The sequence below is a fragment of the Candoia aspera genome, chromosome 1, assembly GCF_035149785.1.
Source record: "Candoia aspera isolate rCanAsp1 chromosome 1, rCanAsp1.hap2, whole genome shotgun sequence".
NCBI classification, from domain to species: Eukaryota; Metazoa; Chordata; class Lepidosauria; order Squamata; family Boidae; genus Candoia; species Candoia aspera.
This window is the reverse complement of record NC_086153.1, coordinates 115,106,956-115,133,541: the sequence shown is the minus strand read 5'-3', so window position 1 is coordinate 115,133,541 and position 26,586 is coordinate 115,106,956. Positions and strand designations below refer to the sequence as shown.

The window sequence follows — 26,586 nt, the reverse complement described above, 5'->3', positions numbered from 1 at the left end:
TGACCTTGTGAATGCTCTGTTACCAATCCCTAAATTAGTCCTGAATAGGAAATGAAAGGATTGCATGTATCAGCAGTTGGCCCCTAATAAGACAGACTCTTCAAAACATTTATTTGCTACATATGGATGCAGTCAATTGGTTTATTCACTGTTTGGACCAAATCAGGATTTCATAAAACATGGTTTGTTGAATAAACCACAGATCTTAGCTTATATAACCATATTCAGTGGCAGCAGTATTCAAACATAGCGCTGAGTCAAAATCAAATCCTGTCACAGATTAGCACAATCTATCAATCTAGCCAGTAGCTTCTTGAAGACAGACCAGAAATGTACAACTTACGGTTCTGCCCCTATCAGGTTTAGTCTATTTCCTGAACACATTTTGTATTTGTTTTTAAATTCAAAAGCGTTGCCCCCCTCCTGAAGGTATAAATCTCAGACAGACTTTTCATTAGCTGCCTGCCTACCTTTTCATGAAGAGGAAATTTCCTCCTGAACTCTCTCTCCTCCTCCTCCTCCTCACTCAGGCCACTTCCATGGCTCTTGGTCTTGTATCGGTAAAGACTATTCTTTTGTTCCTCTGCCTCTTGGGCCTGGCGCTCTTGCTCATCCCATTCATTTATAATTACCTATGAAAGAAGAACAACCAAATACAAATTGTACGTATGCCTTGAGTTCAGGCACATGGTGGTACAAGACCTTTTCATACACGAGCTTGGGACAATTACATCACAAAGGAAACCTCTCTATCTCCATAGGCAGTACTCTCCCTTTGTAGGTGGGATGGTGAAAAAGGGAACCTCTGTCAATATATGCTAAAGACTGCCAAAAGCCTGTGCGTGTGTGCATGCTGCTCTTTCGCCTCTTCAAGTAATGCTTGCCTGTGTATATGCATGTGTGCATACACACTCCCATTCAAGTTTTTAAATCTTTTAAATCTTAATCCACTCTGCTTTGCAAACATTTCAATAAAGTAATGCACATATATTAAAGCAATTAGCTTAGAATTGTTGTCTTTCTTCAGTCTCTACTGTAACTCACATTTTGAAAGAAATTCCCTGGGAGAAGTAAGATTACTTCCCTCCTAGGGTTCAAAAACCAAGTAATATTTAGTATGTGCTGTGCTGCCCAGAGTCATTGCTTTGAGATGGGTGGCCATATAAATTGTTTAGATAGATAGATAGATAGATAGATAGATAGATAGATAGATAGATAGATAGATAGATAGATAAAGGCTATACCTGAAACAAATGCCTAAAAAGTAGCAGAGATGTATGGTCCACTCCTCCCTTGGACAACACATGGCACTGGAGATATAATAAAGCATTCACCAGCAGCTGCTCCCGGGTAAGGCACATCTTTTGCTCTCTCTCAGACTCTTCAGTGGTGTATTTCAGAGATAACCTCTTCAGGCCATGAAGGATGTCCAGAGAGCTCACCGAACACAATGCATCTGCATGGGAGAGGTATGTGGGGAAAATGCTACCAATGGAAGGGAATGAAAGTAGAGAGACAACAAGGCTTCCCAGTTTGGCTGGACTGACAAAACTGCCAAGGGTGGCCTTGTGGACTTCAGAAGCGACCAGTCTCAGGCCATGCTGCATCTGCAAAACGGCAGCTTGCAAAGGAAGGACTGCATCAGGGAAGGCAGCGTAGTTCTCTGCCAAATGTCTCCTGAACTGATGGTGTGACTGCTGCCAAGCTGCTTCTTCATTTAGCACATTTTGCACCCCCTGAGACACCTTGGACTTGTCTGCATGGAGGAACTGCAGAAGACGAGTCATGAGATCCTGGACTTTTGAAATCTGGGCAATGCTGCCAACGTACTGATGAACTTCTTGATATAAGGACTCAAACAGAGGAGTCTGGGGTCGAAAGGCTTGCTTTTGGTCAAGTCTAGCAATCTGATCTTTCAGCTTTTGGATTCTTTGGCATAACATCCTGAGAAAGGAGGAGATGCATAAAGTTAAACTCTTGTAATCCGTTATGATTTAAACCTTGTTACCAATAACACCATTAATGCCACTCTGATAAAATAAAAAATTTCTGCCAAGTGTCAGATCTCTGACTTCTATGATTGACCATTCTTTTTTAATATGAAGAACTCAGGCGACCCCTACAGTTTTTCATGAAAAAAATAAAGCTTTTTAAAAAATCAAATTCACCAGATAGAGGAGAATCAAACTAGTCATATTAATCAGCCTCTTCTCACAAAAACATTTTCCCTTTTCATTCATCAACCAAATGACAACTTAAAGGCCTCAGCAATACAAAAAGAATCCTGACTTGAACCAAAGGCCAAACGGACTACTTCAGCCATTTACAATCATTCTTTAGAAAATGGGAATAAGGTGAACATACAAAGTTCCAAAGATGCATCAGTTGTACTGAATCTCAACTGTACCTCATATGAGGGTGATCATGACTGCTGATGAGCTCATCTTCAGGATCTTTCCCTGTACATAACTGAGTGGACAGTTTGTGGGTCTTCCATTCACATTCCAGATGATGCAACTGAAAGCAGGCAGACTTGATTCAAAATACTACTTCGCCATTGCTTCAATTAAAACACAAACTAGTATGATGTACCAAGAGCTTACAGATGATACAGGCATTTGCAAGTCTACAAGTCTTTAACAAGACAATTAGGCACATCAGATAATTGAAACTATATCTAAAAACATTACACTTCTAAATATCTGATGATGAAGAAAAAGGAGAGCTTTTGCCTTCAAATGCTGCTCATTGGCATCAAATTGTCATCAAAGAACCTTGGTTGGTTCCCACATTTTATGAGTAAGGACAACATTTCAAGCTTTGCATATTTATGCATAGCTTTATTCATCCTATATGTATTTTTCTGCCCTTTTAATTACTCATGTATTTTTCATCTGTTTTGGAAAATCAGTAAGGTCTTTATCCTCCTTTCTGACAAGACTAATGTATTTTGCATATTAAATGCTGCGTTACTTTTTCTCCATATGATGGCAAATTCGTCCTGTTGCCTTATAACCCATTTATTTATGTTATCTATTGTTGAAGTTTAGCCTCCTGAACTTTTGAAATATCGCTGCTATTTAGTAAATCCAACTAACTGCAAGGCAAGGAAATATGCATTAGCTCCAAGCACTCACCTCTTCTACTGTATACTTGAGTTTATATTTTCTTTTCACTGCAGGATCAAACATGGTCTGAGGAAGCCAAAGGTAGATCTGCAGAAGACCTAGATTTACCCACAGGCTTCCTCGCTGAGCTGCTTCAGGCAAGTTATGGAGCCCTCCTTCCTGTCCACAGAATTGCTGAAGACAAGTCAGCCAGAGACAAAGGATCTGTTCAGGCATTATCTCCTGAGCACCAACATCCCTGAGTACTTTGCAAATATACTGAAAGGCCATCAAGTCCTTCGAGAAAACCTTGTCACAGTTTCGGAGATATTCCTCTTGCAGCTCTACTGGAATCAAATCTTTAAGGGCCACGAGTTGTCTATGTAACATTACACACTGGAACCTTGAGTCTGTTAGCCTGAAAGAAGGAAAATGGGTATGAATTAGTGAGCAACAACAGGAGAGGTCCATGAGACAAATCTGGCTACTGGAGGAGAACCAAATGATCTACTAACAACAGAGGCAAGAGGGCATATATATGAAGATAGCTGTGTGGCTCCATCAACAGGTTAACCCCTAAGACATATTCAGAGATGCTTCTCTTTTAAGACTAAAGATTAATCCAAGGGATTAAGGATTTAAGGGAACAAGTGTAGGAACCATCTTTTTTAATACCTAAATTCAGCCACCGAAGAAAAAGCTGCATTGGTCCACAAAACTTTACTGATCTCTTGAAGCTGCTCTGCTTTTTCCAGGCACTCTCCCAAGGTCACCCTGGAGGCCGACAGAATAGGAAGGCCTGTTGCATCCCACTGGCTCCACTTGTTGCTGCTAGTTAGAATTTCAGAGAGGCACTTGGAGAAAACTGCTCGATTCAAAATACCCACACCCTAAATTAATAAAAATCAAAATGCACATTTAAAGCATTGACAAGCATTTCCACATATAAAACTAAAAGAAGGTTAAGTCCACTAACCTTAAGAAGACATTTAAAAGACTAATTGTAAAAAGTCTTAGAATCACCCAAGGCTATCTCACCAGCTACTAATAAAAAAGAGCTAACATGCATGGCTTTCTTCTGTTCTGACACCCCAAACGTATCAAATCCACTTTGCCTCATATGGTAACTATTTCCTATGGAAGATGGTAAAAAAGCTGCGATTAAAGACACTGTTGGAATTGGGGGGGGGGGGCTCTCCCTGATGGCCTGATCATCAATATATAAACTGGAAAGAGAAAAGAGCATTATTCCATTGCATTCCCAATTTCCTGCACCTTTTCCATTCAGTGGCTTCACTGACCAACTACACTGAAAAATCATTGTAATATATGAAAAAGGAACAACAAGTTGTAGCAATGATTATTGTTAGAAATGAAACTTTGCACCCAATTATCAGGAGATCAATGGTGCATTAATTGAAATGACCATAGGAGCCCAAATAAGATAGGTGAGAGCACTGGACAAAAAAATGTACCAGCTGTAAAAAATAAAGAACAGAGCATTAAGTGGATTCAAGTCTAACAAGTACTACAGCATTCCATGCAAGAAAATGAGAACTCTTAAATCCTGTAAACTAATAGCAAACTCATTTCTGATTTGAACTTTCCAGCATCAAAGTAGCACCATCTATATACAATAAAATTTTAGCAGAAGTATCTATCTGTAGAAAACTATTTAAAAAAAAGGAACCACAAAATCAGTCCAGTGAGCATACTTGGTAGGCATAGAATGCCAAGCAGGGAGAATTGTGAAATGGGGCACTGGGTGGAATGGATGGGAGGGAAAATGAAATGTAGTCATCTGCCAAAAAAAAAAAAAAAAAAGCATGGATAGCCAAATGTACAAACATGTGCAATATTTTGCAAATGTTACAAGTAGTTTAAACCTGCTAAACTCTTGTTTATCTAAACTCTTGTTATAACAATGCTTGTCTAAAATATTATTAGCATTTGCAAAATACTGCACATATCCTGTTGAAAGAATAAATTATTACAATTTAACCATCCTTTTGAAAGTATTACACTTCCCCACACAAACCTGAGCAGAAGAATCCATTAATGAGCTGGACATCATCTTCTCTTCCACAGAAAATGGCTGCCAGGACAGCCAACGCTCAGGGCTTGTAGTTACTGTGCTGCTCCAAAAAGCCTGAAAGGCAGCAATGGCAAGTTCTGACCATAGGAGTGAAATTTCTTCAGCAGAGACCTAAAATGAAAGAGACAAAGGCAAAAGAGTTAAAGACTTCTAAAACCACACTGGACTTTTAAAAATTAATACTCCAATCAATTGTAGAAAGTGCATGAACGTTTTACTTTTCAGAGCAAGAGTGGGCTACATCTGGCCCACCATATGCTCCTATATTCCATCATCCTTCACCTCTGGCCACAACGAAGATGAAAGTTCAGCTTGATCTTTACTCTACAATGAGTCCAATTAACATGTTTCAATTTTCCCTTTAGCTCTTACAAAAGAAAAGTGATTTGTCAATATAGTTAAAGAAGATGGAATCATTAGTTTTGTGTTTGAATATCATGCAATCAATCATATCATTTTCTAAAGAAAAGGGAGGAAGAAGTTTACTCAACATTGAAATCTAAGACCTGGTTTTTTCAGCAGGCTTGGAACGGGAGGGGGAATAGCCACATCTGGGGATGGCTAGCACCCTAGAGTGATTTTCAATCGACCTATTACACTCACGGACTGATAAAGGACTCTGAGCCATCTTGATTCCATCACATTTTTATTTTTATTGTATTTATAATTGTTTTGAATTTTAATTTTGTTTTTATTGTAAACCACCGAGAGTCCCCTCCTTGGGAGGGAGATGGGTGGTGATAAAGTTTGATAAATAAAATAAATAAATAGAATCAAGTGATTTTTACCTTACAACAGTCCAGTAGATAATAAAGTCCTTGAAGCTGTTGAGAGGTAGCTGGTGTCAACTTAAGGCAAAAAGCAATAAAGGGCCTTATTTCTAAAAAGGTGCTTAACTGATCGCTGTTGCTCTTCCTGGAAAAAATGAAAAGATCATCTACTGAACCTTGGTTGATTGTCCAAACACGCTCATACTAAAGTACAGCAATAATGAAATGGGTAAAATTACCAAAATGCATCTCTATGTATTCAAGACAATTGCTATGCTCAAAAGAGTTCAAGCTAAAGCAAACTTCAGGAAATTTGGCCATGGAATTGATTTTATACCATACAGTTGCTTACATTTATGCTAACAGAATTTAAGCTTAAAAAACTCTACCTATTTATAACCCAAGCTTTTTCGTAGCAACAGTGGCCTATCAAAACTTGTAACTATGGGCTTATATAAATTCATGGTCATATTATTCTAGTACAGATACTCCTTGCGAGCCATCTACGGAAAGGCTCGTCACGACCAGTCGCAAATCCTGGTCATAACAACCCGTGATCCTCACTTAACAACAGCAATGGGGACTGCTGGGATTGCTGTCGCTAAGCAATGTGGCCACATGATGTCATGTGATCTATTACCACTGTTAAGTGAGGACTAACTGTAAGCAACTCTTTTTACTGAATGTAATCAAGTGGGCCTGGGCTACCACCTGAAGGCCAGGCTTAACTGGACCTCAGCTAGCCGTTTTCAACCAGACAAAGAATAGAACTTGTGGGATTTTCTGTTGTATACTTGTCATGGCGTTCTATGACAGCTATGTGCTTTGGGTAGAGACTAAGCTGTGAACACATGAGATAAGAATGTTGAGAACAAATTCAGATAAAAGTGTTTTCCTTTCATCATATAATAATGTTTTGCATGGTGAGTTTCTAAAAAAGCAAGAACCAGCTTCTGACTACTCTCACAGCCTCACAGTGGTGGTAAAGGCAACATTTAGATTCCAGACAGAAACCTGACCCTCACCTTTCCAAATAAACCTCAGCAATACAATCACAGGTCAGCTTGTACTGCCACAACACAGCTAGATACTCCATTGCAGGCCACAACTGTACCCTGTTACACAGCTGAGTTAACAAGGCAGGATCCAGTTGCTGGTTTTCAGCAGGCTTCTCTTCCTGAAGGCTAATTAAAGCTCCCCTTTCTTTCAGCTTTGACTGCTGGAGATTCACCAATGTCTGAAATTCATCTGTAAGTAAAGGAGAAAAGATTGATTAAAAATGGTGCAACCAAGACCTTCTCTAAAAAGAATCTAAACAGAGAAGAAATTCTTGTACAAAAGTTAACACATTATTATGACACCTTTCTTACAAGTGATTCAGACTCCAAAAGTAATTTACCTGAACAAAACTCTTTCAAACAACTGGCTCGGAAAACTAAGCCTTGAGCTTGAAGCAACACTGCTTTTATTTTCCACTCTGCTGTGACTGTTTTCAAAATACAGATCTCTTTCAGCCATAGATCATCTCCAACGGCAGGCTTCAGCTCTGGGATATGAAGGGCTTTGGAGAGTCTCCTGAGCTGGACAGCAGTTTCCAAGATCCTTCCATCCTGTAAAAGTTGACTGATAGTTAAAAAATTGGCAACCCTAGGCCAGCAATTTGAATGCTTTTCCCTTTTTCAATAATAAAAAAAAATATTGTGTAATTTAGGCTGAATTTTTGTATTAAGACTGAAGAAAGAGGAGAGGGATTGTGCACACACATTGAATATAAATGCCAGAAATTCCCACAAGTCAACTCCCAACAGTAAGAATTTGTTGTATTTATATGTATTTCAACAAGCTGTGGATGGAACCAATTCTGCTTGTGTCACTGCAACTGAAGAGAAAATTGGGTCCTCACTGGGGATGGAGAATCCAGGACCTTCTAGAAGGCACTGAACTCCCACCAACCTCTAGCAGAAGGCCCTTGCTAGGAGCTATAGTTCCCCGTTTCTAGTCTAATTGTACTATTTTTAATTGCTAAATTATTAACTCCTTGTAAACACTTAGAGGGTAATAGAGAGCTTGGCTAGGAGGAACTAGGGGGCCAAACCAGTTCTGCATGCAATCACATGCTCTGCCACCGTACATCCAACACACTTAACTAAATCAGGTAAAGATCTAGCACATGCATGTGAACAATTTGCTACACCTTGGAGTACTAGTTTTTTGTGGTTTAGCATATTATAAAAATTAAACCCTTTGATCGGTTTATAATTCAACCAATTGTTGCAAGGCAGAATTCAACAACCAAGTTAAGGATATTGTATGAATACAGTCATAGGGACACAACCCACCCTATGTACAGCCAGGTCTACCTTTCCATAGAGGGAGCAGGTAAGTTGTATATTGAGATTTATCTGAACCAGGGACTTTTTAGAAAAAAGTGTAATGAAGCAACTGAACCTGTGATTTGTATTACCTTGATCAGAAGTGGGCAACCTGAGGCATACAAGACCCCAGGATTCCATTTGCAACCATCCAGGAACTCCCAAGAATATGTTCCTGAAATTTGTTTTGCTTTGTTTTTAATTCAGTCTTAAAGGTAAGAATGGAAAGAGGCAGTCTTTGGGAAGCGCACCACTCCTATATCCATCCTTAAATTCTACAACTCCATCCCCCCAATGGCTTCAAATGTAACAATCACAGGCTGTTTATGGGGCTTGGCAATGCTCAAGGGTAGAAATGGAAGGGGTTTGCTTCCTAAAGACTTCCCATTCTTGTCCTCCACACATAAAACTCTGAATAAATAAATATAACTGAAAAAAAAAGCCTTTTCTGTTTCAGTTACACCATCATTGGACAGTCTCCTGTGGCCTTTGGACATAACAGGAACCTGAACTGCTCCATCACCACTCTTGATGCTACAACCCCTTCAGCTCTTAAATAACACCACCCAACTAGCTTCCACTGAACTAACACACTATTGGAAATTATCTGCAACAATATTAGTAGTTTCTAATTCCACTTCCCACTTATCAATAAACCTGCAAATTTCATGTAAAAGAAAAAAGGGAGTTTAAAGATGAGTAATATATTTTTAAAAATGGGAAATCGTTGTTTGAGTATTGTTTTATCTCAAGAGCTTTTGGACAAGTTCTGCATGCAATCAGGCACCTGACAGTCTAACCTGAAAGTAAGTAAATGTAGGCCTGATGGTCTGAACATCAGCTATTTTTTTCCTTTCATTCTCCTTACCACCTTATCCGATAAAGATTTACACACCAGCAATTACTCAGCCACTGCTGTGGAGATATAGTGATACAATGTCGGTGTTGGATTACATTAAAAACTGCTTCTGCGGAGCAATTTGAACTGAAGAGCTCTTGAGAATTCAACCTGCACATTATCTTGTGACCTCTAGCTCTCCTGATATAGATGCTGCCTCAGTATGGGTTGTGAAACTTTATTAAGGTATTCTAGAACAACACAACATAATTTTTTAAAAGATATTTTATTATATTCTCAAAGTAAAGATAAAACACAAAAAGATAGAAAAAGAGATTGAAAGGAAACTAAAAAAAGAAAGAACTAAAAAGTGCAGAAACAAATAGAAACAGATATAAAAAGAACGACTTCTGACTCTTTACAGCAAAGATATACATAAAAAATACACCAGCTCTTACTCCAATTGTAACTATAGTAAACATTATTTCTATAGTCCATTTCAAAACATAACATAATCTTTAAGGATTTTTTTTTAAAATCTATGGTTAGTTAAAAGTACATACAAATACATCATACCTTGAAGGGAAGAGGTTTTCCCAAAGCCTTCTGCAGCTTCTTAATGCTGGTGGAAATACCATCTGGATTAGCAAGGGAAGACTGAATTTGCTGTGACACAGACTGAATATCCTTGGACAACCTTAAAATGGAACAAACCAATATTAATACAAACATTTCAGAGGGGAAGGGTGGTCATTAAATCACCCATGGATGTTCCGAATCAACCTTCCCCAACCTGGTTAAGAATTCTGGGAAAAGTCTAACAAGTTGGGAAAGACTAATATATTTATGCAGTGGCCTATAATGAGTTTATGTATTGGACACTGACAGAAAGCACATGGACAGACAGATTTGTTAACCAAACCTTTGCATTTGAAAGCACCTGCACCGTAAATGAGCCAACCACACTTTTGCCTAGCACAATTGTGCAAATCCAACTCATCCAGCTACTTTATGTTTTAATTTGCTATGTGAATCCAGAAAATAGCTTAACTACATAAACCCATGTTCAGTTAACCAGGGACATAGGACTTCATCTGAACACAGCCTATTTGAAAGGAAGATTCTTGGACAGGTTAACAGTACTGTAGAAGATTAGAAAACAGACATACTTCTGCTGTTCATATCCACTCAGGAGCTGAGGCATTCTGCTGATTAAATGTTTCACAACCCAGTGCCAGTGGAGAGATAAGAGCATTAAGCCAGGAGAATCCACAGCCACCATGTCAGATGTTGTCCAAAACCTGTCACGCCACAATAAGCTATGTAGTATCTAGAAGCAAGTCAGGAAGAATAAGTTTTCCAAACATAGCAGTATGACTTAGATGAAGAACTAGTATTTTCATATCAAAAAATGATAATTTCTTGTTTCTAGGATGATAACTGCAGAAAGCAGTCTTCCATGTCCACTTCCCTCACATTCTATGCTACTCTCAGGAACATTTTCAGTAAAGAAGGACAGAGGCAGGAAATCTCTGGTGTCCTAATGGGATCCTGGGTGAAATTCTTAGGTTCCAAGCTTCTCAAGACAAAGATATACTACAGGTAGCCCTCAACTTATGACAGCACTTGGGACCGGAATTTCCATCGCTAAACGATGCAGTCATAAAGCATGACCACATCGCTTAGTGATGTCAATCCATGCAGTTCCACTTGCCATTGTTAACTGAATCCCATGGTTGTTAGGCGAGGCAACTTCCTGCCAGCTTCCCACAACCAAAGTCAGTGGGGAAGCTGACAGGAAGTTGCAAGTCCCAGGCCCGCAAGCAGGTAAGTGGCTGCTGCCGAGTGGAGGATGGAGTGGGGGAATGCACGGGGAGGGTCGAGGAGGGTGCACAAAAGGCATGGTGTGAATCCATGAGGCAGGGTGAGTGAGAGTGCCATGCAGGTTGAGGAAGTTGTGCGGGGGTGTGTGCAAGGTTCTGTGCAGGTCAGGGAGTGTGCGTGAGAGGCACAGTGCGGGTTGGGGAGGATGTGTGAGAGGTGCCACATGGGTGGGGGAGGGTGTGCAAGTGGCCAATGTGGCACAAGCACAGAGGGGCTGGGGGAGGGTGCGTGGGTGGGGGAGACTTACCCCAGCGATTTGCTACCTTCCCTGCCAGCTTCCCCATTGACTTTCTGGGGAAGCCAGCAGGGAAGGTTGCAAATAGTAATCACATGATTGTGGGGTGCTCAGCAACTGGTTGTAAGTGTGAACAGGTTGCCAAGCACCCAGATCACGATAACGCGACCAGGGGGTTGCTGGGATGGCCGGAACTCCGAGGACCAATCGTAACCACCATTCGTTCAGGCCATCGTAAGTTAGAAGAGTTGCTGACCGAATGGTCATACTACCTGTATTACCAAAATACAGAACCAAAGGTACCAAGCTATGCACAATTTTAAATGAAAGGGTCTGAAACTAACAATTCACTTATTAGGTAGCAAATCTATTTAAGCTATATTAATGAAATTAATTCCAATTCCAAAGTTACTAAATTTTTGAAGAGTGAAAAAAATATCATTGGAGAATACTGTTATATGAAGAGAAAGAACGATGTCTTGATATTATTGGAAGTCACATATTCTTCATCAGGGTGGATAATCCCAAAGCTCAGCAAGGGGTATATTATGCTTCCAACAAGTTTAACACACATATTCACTTTAAAAATGACCATACCATAAAAGCAAAAATAGGTTGGAAAAAAATCTGTTTCTCCACCTTCTAATGCCATCATCACATCGCCATCATGATGAGTCCTTGGATTATGAGACATCAAATTTATTATTTATTTATTTTTTAAAAAATGCAGCCCTTGCCCCAAAAACATTTAGTCCTCAATGTACAGTCTGGCAAGGCAATGGATGCTTTACTCAGATGCTAAATGACAGAATTTAGAAGCTAGGCTGTTATCCCAGCCTTTAGGACTTTTTATTTTATATATTTATTTAAAATATTTAATCCTATATGTTTACTTAAAAGAAACTCTCAAGTAAAAATACTATATTTCCTTCTTCTATAATCCAGGCCAGAAGCACACTTTTCTTTGCTCTCAATTGAACTAATTTTGATTCTGTTCTTTAGTCTTTGAGATGAAAAATGCATACATTCAAAACGCTGCAAGTCCATGATGGCTGAACATCTTCCTAAAGCCAGATCCAGTTCATGGATTCAAAAGGATAAGAAAATTATCTTCCTACCCTTAATATTTTCAAAATTACGACTTGCTTAGATTGGGCCTACCAAAGCACAAATCTGCCATATGACATACTTGGTGGTTCTTCGTCAGACATTTTTGATAATGGAGCTATTGGAAGTAGAATCCTAATTAGATGCAAAAGAAGTCAGAAGTTGGAGTGTTGAAGTGATTGCATTTCTTTTTGTTTTGGTCCTCCTTAGTTTGGATGTGATTATTTCTCATGTTTAGCAATTAATTACTAGTCTTTTGTTTCATTCCAACATGTATATGTTTATGGGATTAATCATTTAAAAAGCCATAATACTACACTCTTTCCCCACTATTCTTTGACACTGCTAAACATTTTTATGCTAGCCTCGTTAGCTCCTCTCCCTAGACCACCCTTCTCAAACAATCTTCTGCGACAATCATAACATTGATCCTTTGTAGAAAAAGTCCATTCAAACAAGTATCTAAAAAAGATAATGTGGGGGAAATCATCTGAAAGAAAAAAAAAAGATAATATGGGGACCTCATGAACAAGCAAGATAATTCTTAAAGCTCAAGGATTAGAAAATATCTATATTACCTACTTACTTCATACAATTTTTCATCAGACACAGCAACTTGTGTAGATTTCACCCAGTGCAGTACAAAAGCATCCCAAAGTTCAAAAAAGGCAGCAAGGTTGGCCACAATAGCATGTGGAAGTGAGCTGTGGTTGCCAGGATCTTTAAGTTCAAGATAAAATTAAACCAAAAGAAAATATGTACCAGTATCTAGTACAGGTTGCATTAACAGTACATTATTCAATTCATGAGTAACAGTTAACGAAACACCCAAGATTTCTGCAACCTGTTCTTCTGAATTCTTTCTAGAAAATTACTAAAATTATAAATGTGCTATTCTTTGTCTCAGAAGAAAATCACTAATTGTAGGGTGCACACAACTTGAGTTGTACAATCAAAGGCAGGGTATGCAACCACTACTCCTCCCTACCACGCCTTCAGTGCATTCCCTAGAGTTCTTCAAAAGTTGCCACAAAACTGTAATTTTGAATCTGATACAGAGGAAAAAATATTAGATACACAGAAAGAAATCCTATTAACTGCATTTAATTAATTTAAATTAAGCCGACTGCTTTTTCTGGGTCCATCCAGTATGTTACTCACAAATAAGTGCAGTCCTCAACCTGAAAAAGTCCACACACGCTCCTGAATAATAGTAATTCCCAATGGACTAAAATGGGAGTATGCAACTTGGTGCTCTGCGAATTTTGGACCACAACTCATACAAGCCTCTGCCAAGATCAGGAACTATGAAAACTGCACTTCAAACATGTGAAAAGCAGCAGCTTGCCTGCCTTTTCCCTGAAATATCCAAGAACTGTGCCATATTGTATCAAAGAGGTTATTCCAAAGCTAGCTCCATAAAAAACTTCAATATGGAATTTTACAAAGTTAAATCTACTTGCAAGCATAGCTTCTTTATTCATATTATCCACTGTAATTAAAAGAAATGGCAAGTTGCTGAATTTTCACTTACTAAAAGCAGAAACATAATACATACCTTTATGGAACTCTAAAGACACCCTCAAAGCACTAGTTCTTGTTTTTTTGGTATTAATCATGCTTCTCTCAACATAACTCTTTTTCTCCCGGTTCAGAAATAGGATTGCTCTGTTATTACAACATAATAAACGACAAATATCATTAATATTGGAGTAGGAAACACATGGCCCACAAAATGAATTTCCTTATGACATCCATGTTGCACCAATACAACATCAAATGTTGTAAGATACACTAAAATGAAATGGACCATGCCAACCAATTTATAATTCTTAGAAGGTAAGCAAAACAGGAGATCAGAAACGGGAGGATATTATTCTTTATATGACAGTCAACAGTAATGAAAAGTGGTTTATGGATTTTTGAGGGTTTATTTAAAAATAGGGACATGTATTCCCTTGTAAAATGATGTGATGGATTCAAAGAAGAGCAATGGAACCCTGTATTATCAAAAGCATGAGAATATGGAAACTGATTATAGATTTTATTGGACATATTTTATACACACATACACACAAGCACACACATGGCTGGGAACAATAAGCTTTAGTTCTTCTAATCCAAATAAGAGTACTCATACAATTAAACTCACCGATTTGAAAGTGATTTTAGAAGAATAAGTAGCTGATCTGAGTGTTCTACTTCTGTATCAAAATCAACTGAATTGCTAATTGTATCCAAACACTGCATGTTCCATCTTGGATCCATAGGAATCACATGTTCATCTAAAAAGATAAATGGCCAGTGAGAGGACTTGTATGTTTATGATCTCCCTACTAGATACAGAGAGGTAGACACACTCTAGTGAATGAGATGTATGTCTGTAACTATGTACTGAGAATGTAGGTAAAACGTTTAAAAACAAAAAACAAAATAGGGAACAAATATATTTACCTGACATAGAATCAGATAATTACTTCCTATGCCTAGCGTCAAAAGAAACAAAGAGTTTCTGAAAATATTCTTGTATCACCAATGTTTAGCTCAATTTATGCTTCCCTGAGACTTTCCTTGTTACTAGAGCATTCATAAAGCTGTTATAAAGCTTTAAAAATCCCATTCCCATTTCTTAATATTTATTATTTTAAAGGTTCAGGAAGACAATATCCAGAGAATACATACAAAACACAGTCCAGGGGAAAGGAAGATTGTCTTACCTGTCATATTTGGCTGCAGCATTTTTATTACATTACTAATTCCACCTGAGAGAGGGCTGAAGTAGAAATTATTCAGAGATGCAGCACCAGCTTCCAGTTGAGTATACACAGAATCTGCAGAATAGTAGAATTGTAAGCACAGGCTGAGATCAAGCCCCACCATCTTCAGTCTGAGATATGGGTACAAAGTGCTTCTGTCCACGTAGGTGTATATGCGCAGGGAATGGTGGTGGGGATTCCTTCTAACAGCAGAACAACAGAAGCTGCTCTGAAGGCCACACCAACCTATAGGACATCTTCCTGCTAAGAGGAGAGAGCCAACCCTTCTCGCACAGAATGGAATCGTGGTGCTACTCCACCACTATGTCAACTTCTTCTATTTAATCAGAAAAGAAAGAATTGTGCAGCACATTTTCCTATTATACCCTTTCCGGAAAGCTCCAATTCTGTCCATGATTGACAACAAGAACACAGTTAAAATGCAAAATATATAAAAAAGGGCAGCTGTGACTCAGACACTGAACTGGCTAAAACTTTTTGTGGTGCAATGCTGAATGAAAATCTCTGGTAAGCCTAAAGGTGTGAACCCATAAAACTCAGCACAACCAAAGAACATGCAGTCTTGAATACCTCTACAAATCAGACCAGAAGGAATCTGTATGGAAACCTTTCAAGTTTCATTCTCTGGAATGCACAGTGGAAGATGGCTATATAGTAAGGGTGAGAAGCTTTTATCGCCTAAGGAACACAGTTTTATTATAACAATGTTCTTCTGGGCTCTCATAAACGAAAAAATTAAGTCTGGAGTTTTATGTACGTTTGTGAGGGAATAAAACTTGCTGAATACTGTTAGGGTTTACCTTCAAATAAAAAGGATAATATCCATCCATCCATCTAATGATACAGGTTCTCTTTCAGCACTATGAACATTACAACCAGCCTTTCTTAAGCAGAAGGTAAGAGCTGATACTTACCGGGCACTTGAGGTAAATTCTTTTTTATCTGATTAAGCCATCCAACTCTCAGTGTCCAGTCCTGATTGGTGGCTTTCTCTATGAACAACTTAACAGCTGCAGAAAGAACCTCCATGTCATCCGCCCAGGATTCATTCATCTCTACTGCAGCAAATTTGAGACAATCTGCATTTGCAGACTGCAGAATTTTCTCAAAGTCACGTATATTAAGAGGAAGTGTCCTGAAACACAAGTTATATTTTTAAAAAAATGCAATACAAAGGACACATCCACATCTTTATACAAATGCCAAAGGTCTGGGGGAAGACATTCTCTAATGGCACACAGAAATATCTCTTCCCCACTGCAATTCCTCCCAATCGGATGTAGAAGATATTACCCAAACCTTCAGAGCCAGCTTGGGGGAACACCCAGGAGGGGAAATTCTTCTGGTCACTGACGAAGGCGTATTTGTCCAATGGACAGGCACTACTGCATATAGCCAAATTAGGTATTACTTGACCAATGGTTAGAAGCAAACAGGGCTTTCAACACATTACATCAAGATTTTATACCCGATCCTTAACTATATTTTACATTCAAGCAAAATGCTTATTTACAATTAAGAAAAAGAAACCCTGATGAGAAATGTCTATACAAGGCCATAAATTAGCCACAAGTCTTAATATTAGCTATATTTTATTATCACCCTATTTTAAAAGCACAACCATCATATGCCAGGAGAGCCCGAAGGATGCCGAATTCCCCTTTCCCTTGATAATGTAACTATCTAGAGAGAAGGCTCTGTCATGCCTACAGCTTACTGCAGAGAGGCTTCCAAGTGAGCTAAAACACCTCTTTGAGGAAGACTCTTCATTTAAAACTGGACATAGAAAGGTCCCTCCTCTGAGACATTCACACAGACACACCACCACCCATTTCTATTCACATCTGAACACTTATCTGAAATGCATGGCATGGGCTCCCTATATATCTGGTGATACCCTGAAGCAGGACATGAAACACTAGTCCATGTATTTCATTTTAGCATATGCATTTAACAGAATTAAAATGTGATTTTCAGTACAGATGATACTTCAGGGCTGGTTCTACCATTAGGCAGAGGAAGGCTGATTTCAGGCAGAAGATGCTGAAGGCCAATGGCAGCAGCCTTCCCTGCATCCTGGGTCATCGCCACAATCTCTTTTGGAGAACCATGTATCCTATGTTCTAAAACCTATAGTCCCTGATGCCAGAGAACACAGTTTCCTTTGATTTGAAAATTAGGTTAGTTAAAAAATATGTATTTTTCAGGTTTATTGGACTACTCAATAGATGTCTAAAAACGGTCGATTGTCATCCTTCCTATATTGGAGATGGGAGGAATTCAAAGGCACCTGTGGGTTCTTGGGGTGGGGCGGAAATGTAAAGATGCTAAGGTTCTGTTAAATTATATCCCCCAAGTATAGAATGTGTCTACTTAAGAGAAGCCTTGGATACGCTTGAAGTATGTGATTATGTACACTTGGAGGATGCTTGTCTACTACTAATTGTGTACATAGCCTTTGAATTGGCTTTATTTTGACAGACAGGAAAGATCAAACAATATGATTCCATTTGGTACAGATGTAATATGTTCTTTTAAAAACTGAGCTATGGTGTTTTCTATTAAGATGCAAGTCATAATTCTGTGTGATAAAAAATAAATGTTCACCTTTGTGCTATTCCGTATCTTTGTTTCACCTAATTTTTCTATTTTTGTTTTATTTCTATTTGCTACTTGTTTGGTTGTATTCTTTAGGATTTTTAAATATATAGCTTTGGTTGAATTGTTTGTACAGGATTTAGAAGTTCTGGTTTCCTGTTTTTGTTTTAAATCTTGTTATTCTTTTCTGAGAAAATCAATCAAATTATTTAAAACAAGAGCACTCTTTTTCTGTCGAGCTTCAAATAATGTGGAGGATGCTGTCATGCCACTCGTGCTGAAGGAAGATCCAACTGGCTTCTGTAGAGGAAGTGGGGAGGGGTCCTTTCTCTAGAGCCAGCAAATGGTCCTCAGCCAGAATTGATTAACCTGGAAGCGTTAATTCTCCCTTGTCAAATGAAACATTTCTTGCCCACCTGTTGCTTTTTAGGTTCAGTCTGTTCAGGCAATAGGCCAGGACCTGCCCATGATTATGAACTGTAGAAAGGAGAGAATCTTCAGCTGCAAACACAGCACTGCAGGCGGAATCTGGCCATAATCCCAAGGCAAGGAGGGAAGCGTCCTTTGTTTCATCTGAATCCAATGCTGAAACATGCTTCATTATCAAATCCAACACAAGCTAACATACAAGAACACACAAAAGATTGCAAAAGAGGGGGTTATACAAGACTTCCTCTACTAAGAAGTATGACAAACGAAAGTGCTTTCATTGCACTTTATGAAAATAAAGAGTTAAATAACATTACTTCTGCACATACACAATTCCTCATTTTCAATTACTTAACATCTACAGTATCTCTATTGACAAATGTTATGTTTAATGTTCCAACTACAAGGAAGTTGATGTACAAGTGTCTTGATTATTGTATTTGCTTAAATTACTTGATGTGAACCAGCCTGACAGCTGAAGGCCCACATCAGATAAGACAGCAACAGATCTAGGATTTAAACAACCCTCATGTTTTTGTTAAACCTAAATACCACTTCAATGGGCTCTTCTCTGGAGTGGTGCTACAAGTCTGCCTATTTGGGTATGCATGCATGTGGTGGAAATAAGGCCACTTTACATCCTTTACTCTGGCTCTGACACTATTATTTGGCCTCTGAGGAAACATATAAGGCTGGCCTTTTTTTTTTCCTATCATGGCCACAGCAACAGCATGAATATATTTATTATTCAGTTTGAAAACCCAATACTGCATCAGATGCTCATATGCTTGATATTTTAGAAGAGCTAGATAAGAGTAGGTCATTTCTTAGACTCTAGGAAGGAACAGGGATACAGTCATGAAATATATTTTAAAATTCTCAGCTGAGACCCTATTTTTACTGTGCCAATCTTATACAGCTACTTCTTTTTTAAGGTGGCATTCAAGTTGCTTTAAGCAAACTTTGGATGGTACCTAATTTGGGATAAACTTGGAATAAATAACAGTTTCTGCTTTGTTGGCTGTTTCTGCTCTGTTATTTGATCCATTTTTGTTGGGTGCCTCAGTGTACAGGAGTTAATGCTTATGAAAACATGGAATACGTTTTAAATGAGTTAATTGTTTTTCTTCTACAAACCGGACTATGTCTGAAAGCAGAGGACTACCTTTCGGTTGTCTTGTGACTGTTGCGTAGATGCATAAACCTCCCAACATGCTTTATAGAAACTCTTTGCTAAACCAAGTCCTCGGTGCAACCGCTGCACAATCAATGTTGCAGCGTGGATCAGAGTTGACAAAGTGTACGTGGAACCTGAAAAGCAAAATGTTACCATCCAGTGAGCATGCATGTGAACACCTATGAATTTTCCCATCTGTGTAAAGCTTTATTTCACTATTTTTATTTAGGAGCAATAAACCACTTCATAAAGAAAGTTTAAATGAAGATACGAGGAATTTACTAAATACCGATTGGCCTTCAACATTATTTTGCTTGGAATAAACGATCTTCAATCTCCTTCTTTCTGCCTATATACTGTACTGGATCAAGATCCAGCCAAACTAAAGCTAGTTCAGGAATTTATTTCCAAAAGTAGGCAGCAGCATCTGAAAGTTCACAAGCATGCTATGCATGTGACTGTCTCTAGCATTTAGGCACTGAAGTTTCTTTTAAAATTATAAATTGAATCTGATACGATGTTAAGAAAGAGTATCACATATAGATCTGAGCAAGGAATCCCTAAGCGTATCATTAATTATGTTTCATTTTTGAGCAGCAAAACAAGTAACTTGATTATGTGCCATCAAGTTGGTGTCGACTCTTCAGCGACCACGTAGCCAGATTTTCTCCAGGAGGATCTGTCCGCAAACTGGTTCTTCAGGTCTTCCAATGGCGCACCCATTGCTGCTGCTAGTTGTCTTTTTCTTCTCTTTCATTCAACCTTTTCCAGCATTATAAATGAACATTTGAGCTTGGTTATTTTCACTCAAGTGAGAACTCTCGAGTTGATTAAAAAATACATACTCTGTGCTTTCACCATCTCAAGGTCTTTTTAAAGAGCCCTCAAATGTATCTAAAGAACATTTATCCATCCTCTGCCAACTTATGATGTGCTTGCTCATCTCACCTGCTACAGTTTCCTTGGCTTCTGTGTGCACAGCTACGAGCGTATCGCATATGCCATTTCCCAACAGCCCCAGGCCATGCAACAGCAGCTTCACATCATGAGGATCCAGTGAATTTTCCTGAGTATCTCCTGGAATATAGATTTCAATTCCACGATTCCGCATGGCTCGGGATATTTCCCCGTGTGAGGGATCCATTGAAAGAAAAAGTCTATTAATGAGAGCAGAACATCCAGAATTTTATTCTGCTGCTAATACAGAGTGGGAGGTACAGTAGGAAAAGAGAAAACTCAAGAACCTTGTAAGACACGTGCCCGTGATGCTTAGTAAAGGCAACCTCTGCAGTACTTTTCTAAATTGCTCCCCCCACCAGTCCAAAATGCTTGTACGTATTTGGTGTGCTTGACACTACAGGCAAGGCTATACTCCTATCTTTGCTTAATTTTAAGCAGGCAGTTAAATTTTTCCATTTTGTTCAGTGTTTAAGATTTTGTGATATGACAGTAGTTTCCTGCTCCAATTTTAATATCTTTGTCCTTAAGCTGATGTTTCTTTACAATGTGTTATAATATCACTGACCTGAGAACTGTTATTAGTGTCAAAAGCCTTTTTTTAATAAAAAAAATATTTTAAAAAGTATGAAGAAAAGTGCTACATGGAAGCTTTCTCTTGCCAGAAAAATAATTCAACGCATCAACCTATTTAGAGTGGTCCTTTGTTAGGTAAATAAAGTGGCATGCTCTGGTCTTGCCTTAATAGGGGAAACCATTGCCTTTTCACTGCTTTGTTGCTCATGCCAGCCTATGGCTTTTCTGAGCTGGGGAGAAGGTGAAAAGTGAAAGATCACTAATGAAAATGCACTTCTGTGTTTTTCCATGATGAATGAAGCCCAACTCTATTACATCTATTTTCAAAGTGACATTTATAAAAGGTGTGTGTGTGTGTCCCTCTGTTTATAGTCCAAAAGGCATTTCTATGAGTGCTCAGAGAGTAAGCACAGTACCTGAAATTTGGATGAGGAGCGACACTGGGAGTTACTCCATCTGCCACCCCTCTTTCACTCAAGGTCAGGACTCCTCCGGGTTCAAGCAGAGCATTCAAGCGGTCCAGCACAGAAGGGCTACAAATTAAAAAGGAAAAACACAACCACCTCAGTGAAATTATAAAGTGGATTCAAAACAAAATTCACATGGAAACAAAATAGATTGATTTTATTTTTTAAGAAACAGAAATCAGTTACCATTCTTATTAATTTATGGGCCTATTCACTAGTGGATTTTTATTACCATATGTGCATATATAAAAAAATCGTAAGTGTGCATTGGAGGAATGAGATCCCATCTACCTAGGAAGACATCTGTGATGTTGAGAAAGGGCACCTTACTTCAACAATTTGCACATATGCACCATCTTGCTTTATACAGGTATTATAGGGGTATTATGAGCAAATACAAAGTATAGTTTCAGTTTCTTTTATGACATGCAAGGCAGATCTGAGATCAAACTTGCTGAATAATCTGGTATCCTCAAGGATCATTTGAGGCAAAACAGATTAAGCCCCATATGAATCATTATCCAAATTACACTAGAAATGAGGAGGTTGGGATTGGGAAAACAGCAACAAACTCATTATTTTTCTCTTTATCTGCATACGGACTCAGTTCAAATTCTCCTAGGTCTTTAATTTAACTAGCTTGGGTCAGAGACAATTAATTAAGTCAGTTAATATATTAATAAAAATCCTGTCAAGAATTGGATGTTATACAGCAATTATTAGGTAGGATTTTACTTTATGATACATTTTCTCTTTAACACCATATTTGTAACCAAGATTCTATTTTTTTTACAACTTAAGTAAAAACAAAACTGCAACTCCTACAGTGATTTTACCTGCAGAAGTTTACATTGTCCATTAGAAGCCAGTCTCCAGCCTCTAAAGCCTGAACCAACATCCCATCAACCCATTCAAAGGTCCCATGGTTGTGGCTATTCGTAAGTTGAACGACTTGCAACTTGAAGTGCCGAAACTCTTCCACAAGTGTTGAAAACCCTAAAATGAGAGTAGCCAGAGGCTTCAATATTTCTGTGCACCAACAAGATGGCAACATTTTCAAGCATTATCCCTAAAAACTGTTGCTCAGGGAAGAACAATACATACACTTTGGTTTCCCACCATTCTTATTTTCATCTGAATTTGTAATTGCTTGTAACTGAAACTGAAAACGTGGAGTAGTAACGTTAGGAAAGAATATTTTCTTTCAAAACAGTGACAGCTGCAATGAAGCAGCATACAAATTTGGCTACCCAAATAAATAAATGCTAAAAACAAGTAAATAAAATACACATATAAGCATTTCAATTATGTTATCAAGCTATCACCTTCATCCTGGAAATGTCTGATTAATCTTCCAAACAGTTCTTAAACTCTGTATTGTTGAGGCTTCCCCCCCCCACACACACAATTAATAGAACACAGGAATCTGAATACTTGTATGATCTCTTTATATATTAAAAAGAAAGAAAGAAAGAAAGAAAGAAAGAAAGAAAGAAAGAAAGAAAGAACGAACTATGACTTTCCTGAATACCTGACTTTGAGTAGGAGGTGATCTTGGTATTGAGTCTCTGGACCAGCACAAGCACTCCTTCCAATTTATTCACTAGTTCAATGGTTATATTTTGATTCCCTTCCCCAAGAGATTTGGGTTTGAAATTAAGAATGAAATTGCTCCAGGCACGCAAGACAACTTCAGCATCGTCCGGGCACATGGCGTTGAGGAGGAGGCTGTCTCTAAGAAGTGTGCTGACAACATTCTCCACCTTCTCCAGTAAGCACCTCCATGGTCGAATGATATCCACCTATAGGAGATTTTAATATGTACATCAGTCACAGCTGGACTCTACTGCCATGTTAGCGCTGGAGTTCGACTACTTATTCAGAATGAATGCTGTTTTCAAAAAGAACTAACCTAATGATATTTAGTTAAGGATGTAGTTGGCCCTTACTAATTAGCACAGGCAAGGTTAAAGAACAGTGTTAGGTGGGACAGCTTCTGTTCAGAGTTCCCTTGGCAGCCATCATTCCCATCTTCCTTACAGATTAATATAAACTGATGGTTGGGGTGTGGAAGACGATTCTTTTTGGTGGAAATTAACACAGCCACCCAAGCTGCAAAAGAGATGAACCCAGACTTCTCTGTAAAAAAGAAACTTAGGAAATGAATAGAAGATTCCACTGGACTGGTAACATGGAACATAACACTATAAAAATGTTTTCTGCCATTTACTATTGGATTAGGTTAGGTAAAATAAATTCAAGAATTGCTCCCCATCACTATTGTCCTAGCCAATAAAGAAGAAAGGGAAACTTGATTTAAGCCATCCATTCCTTCAAGTAGACAATCAGCCTAAAGATGACAGTTCCAGCCTCCTACTGATAAAGTAAAACGTATCTCGCTCATTATTGCACATGTACATAATTTGGGATCATGTGGGCTCTTAAAACCTGCACAAGACCACTTCTCTGCTCCCTTTCCCAAAATTTGGCCTAGCACACACTAGTCATGCCACTGCATCATCAGCCATCCCCTAATAATAGCCTGCTTTTTTAAAGTGACCACCCTAGTTTCAAAAATTTACCCGTCTCTGCTCTGTTCACACATACAACGGTAAGTCCTATTTATATTAAACCTATTTTCATTTACAAATGTATAGGAACTGCAAAGAAAAAGGTAAACACTTACTTGCTCAAATCCACCTAATAGCTCTGTAGTATCCATAGAACTGTTCATTGGCATAATCTTTAACTGGTGGCCTGTTAGATATGCCAGTAACTGAAGCAGGCTAGTCTTGCCAGCAGCAGCTGGGCCCACCAATATTACCATCCAGCTCATATGTACACATTTCATGATGGCTTCCAAGGGCTGAAGTGAATGGTGGAGAAGTGACAGATTTCTGCCCAGAGGGGGGACATAATTGGTGCGGGAGAGGACTGAGTAGCCAACCTTCAGGAGAAACAAAAACACCATTACGATCTCAAGTATACAGGGAGAAGTAGAAGGGTAAACAAAATAACACTGAAATAGTAATGGTCTTTATTTCCTTTCACCTGAATGTCATAAGGAGTGATGTGGAACTGTCTGCTTCCCATATATGGATTACAATTCCTCCCAAAAATGTCCTTGAACACAGATAATACCTAAATAGACAAAAAAGCAGCAGCCAAATCACATTCATATTGAATATCCAATGTTCATTTTTTCCCCTGCAATCATCCCATGAACTATTACAGAATGCTTTCACCTAAAACTCTTCTTCCCTGAAAGGGTTGTATGTAGTCCTGGTGCAGACATTCAAAATTACCTGATTCAAGATAATGTATCTGTCCCACCTTTAATACTTGGGGTTGTTTATCGCTACAGATGTTCTACAGCTCAGAGGGTAAAGTCTGACTATGCTCATCTGAGACTAGTATATGAATTGTAACTCACACAGAACTGTGGATATTTTAAAGGCTGATTTTTTAAAGATCTAGGGAGTTGTGTAATTTATAAGTTATTCATTCAAGGACATAACTCAGGTAAGTTGCCAAATCTTGGAAAGAAGATAGATATCAATCACCCTGTCATCAGATGAAGTTTTGGAAGCCCCTCGATCCAAGTGAACATACTCCTGCATATCTACATAGAAACATACCTACATATACACTTTCTCCTTTCACTAGGAGTAGGCAGCCTGGCAACCTCCAAATATTTTATTTCTTTATTCAAGTTATACCCCACCAATCTACTACAGTGATATCTAATAAAGTTTTTTTAAAAAACCAAAGCTGAAACGTAAAGTCAATACTAATACTGGGTAACAATTGAAAGAATGTGCTTATGCTTTCATACACACTGAGAGATCATGGCCCTGCACAGCGGCTTTAATTGTGCAAATGCACTCCTTATCACAGTTGCTATCTTACCACAGTGACAGCTGAGGATCAGGGGACATTCCAGACTGCTGACCTATTCTTTTATGGGGAGTGTGTCAACCCGGTTAGGTAGACCAGACTAAGAAACAGACCCTGTGTAGACCTAAAACTACTTTTATTAGAACAGCTATAGTAACACAATCTTGCAAGTCTGAATGTGCTTCCCTTCCTCCTCATTTTATCTTCATGTGAATGGGGGGAGGCTGACTGAGTCATTTTTGTAAGCCATTTTCTTGGTCTGGGCTCAAGCCTTGTTCATCTGACTGTTGCCTTGGCAATGGATCTTCCCTGTCCTTCAAGGCCATCCTCTATACTCACTACAGAGAGTAAATTAATCTAAAATAGGCTGAACCTCAATCCCCAAGTCGTTTTCTTTTTACCAATATTACTTCTATCTTATCTAGATTTAATTTCAGCTCATTCTCCACACAGTAAATTATGAAATTCAGGCAACAATGAAGGATAATTATTCATTTCTGTGGACTTGAACCGCAAGGGGCTCTAAAATTAATTATCATCAACATACTGATGGCACCTAGCTCCAAAACTCTGGATGACTTTCCCTAAGAGATTTCATGTAGATGTTGAACAGCATCTCTTGTAAGAGACACCAAACAACAATGGTTTCCTTAGCAAATCTCAGATCTCAATCTCAAGTCTACCTTAGCCATTCTTCCTAGGAATCCTCAGAATTGTCCCAATATATCCAGAGGGTGCCAGCTTGAGAAAAAGATGCTGTATGGGGTTCTTTCTATTAAATACTCAGTGCACTGAAACATATATTTAACCTGAGGCTTTGGGAAAAGAGGTTGACTTAACAGAATCATTTTAAATTATACAATTATTTTTACTGAAGATAGCATGACATGTTCATATACACAAAACATTAAAGCAACATCCTGAAATGAGCAAATATGTTGTCTCTGCTCCTTACCATCTCTCTGTCTGTTTTTGTTCTCATTCTTTCTCCATAGATCAAAAACATGTGTTTGCCAGGGTCATAACTTCCAGGTGACTGATCTACAAGCATTAGCTGACACCATCGGAAAAGATCACGCAAGTTAAATTCCCAAGGTCCGCCTTTATGTCCCCACTTCCTCTCGATCATAATTTCTTGATCAATCTAAATAAAAGCACCAATGCAAAGGATTACAAATACCAATGTGATTTAGTACTTATTAATACTTAATACTATATTAGAAGGCCATACCCAAGTATTACATTAACACATAAAGAATCTCAATTTACAATCTTATTATTCATCCCTCCCCATTTGTCT

The 26,586-nt window shown here is 38.5% G+C and overlaps 1 protein-coding gene across 1 annotated transcript in view; it reads right to left on the bottom strand.

The window, feature by feature from the left end:
- MDN1 (midasin AAA ATPase 1) overlaps positions 1–26,586 on the bottom strand; it is a 116,464-nt gene that overhangs the window by 47,813 nt on the left and 42,065 nt on the right. The window contains exons 40-64 of the mRNA XM_063312224.1: positions 26,242–26,430; positions 24,441–24,530; positions 24,076–24,336; positions 22,921–23,191; positions 22,226–22,385; positions 21,339–21,455; positions 20,338–20,546; positions 19,378–19,523; positions 18,200–18,402; positions 16,100–16,320; positions 15,126–15,239; positions 14,561–14,693; positions 13,967–14,076; positions 12,995–13,128; positions 10,352–10,512; positions 9,759–9,879; positions 7,372–7,582; positions 6,998–7,220; positions 5,991–6,117; positions 5,146–5,313; positions 3,783–3,997; positions 3,138–3,525; positions 2,408–2,517; positions 1,245–1,944; positions 471–632 (exon numbers count right to left, since the gene is read on the bottom strand). Of these exons, the coding sequence (XP_063168294.1) occupies positions 471–632; positions 1,245–1,944; positions 2,408–2,517; positions 3,138–3,525; positions 3,783–3,997; positions 5,146–5,313; positions 5,991–6,117; positions 6,998–7,220; positions 7,372–7,582; positions 9,759–9,879; positions 10,352–10,512; positions 12,995–13,128; positions 13,967–14,076; positions 14,561–14,693; positions 15,126–15,239; positions 16,100–16,320; positions 18,200–18,402; positions 19,378–19,523; positions 20,338–20,546; positions 21,339–21,455; positions 22,226–22,385; positions 22,921–23,191; positions 24,076–24,336; positions 24,441–24,530; positions 26,242–26,430 (4,944 nt within the window). The remainder of the gene's footprint in view (positions 1–470; positions 633–1,244; positions 1,945–2,407; positions 2,518–3,137; positions 3,526–3,782; positions 3,998–5,145; positions 5,314–5,990; positions 6,118–6,997; positions 7,221–7,371; positions 7,583–9,758; positions 9,880–10,351; positions 10,513–12,994; positions 13,129–13,966; positions 14,077–14,560; positions 14,694–15,125; positions 15,240–16,099; positions 16,321–18,199; positions 18,403–19,377; positions 19,524–20,337; positions 20,547–21,338; positions 21,456–22,225; positions 22,386–22,920; positions 23,192–24,075; positions 24,337–24,440; positions 24,531–26,241; positions 26,431–26,586) is intronic.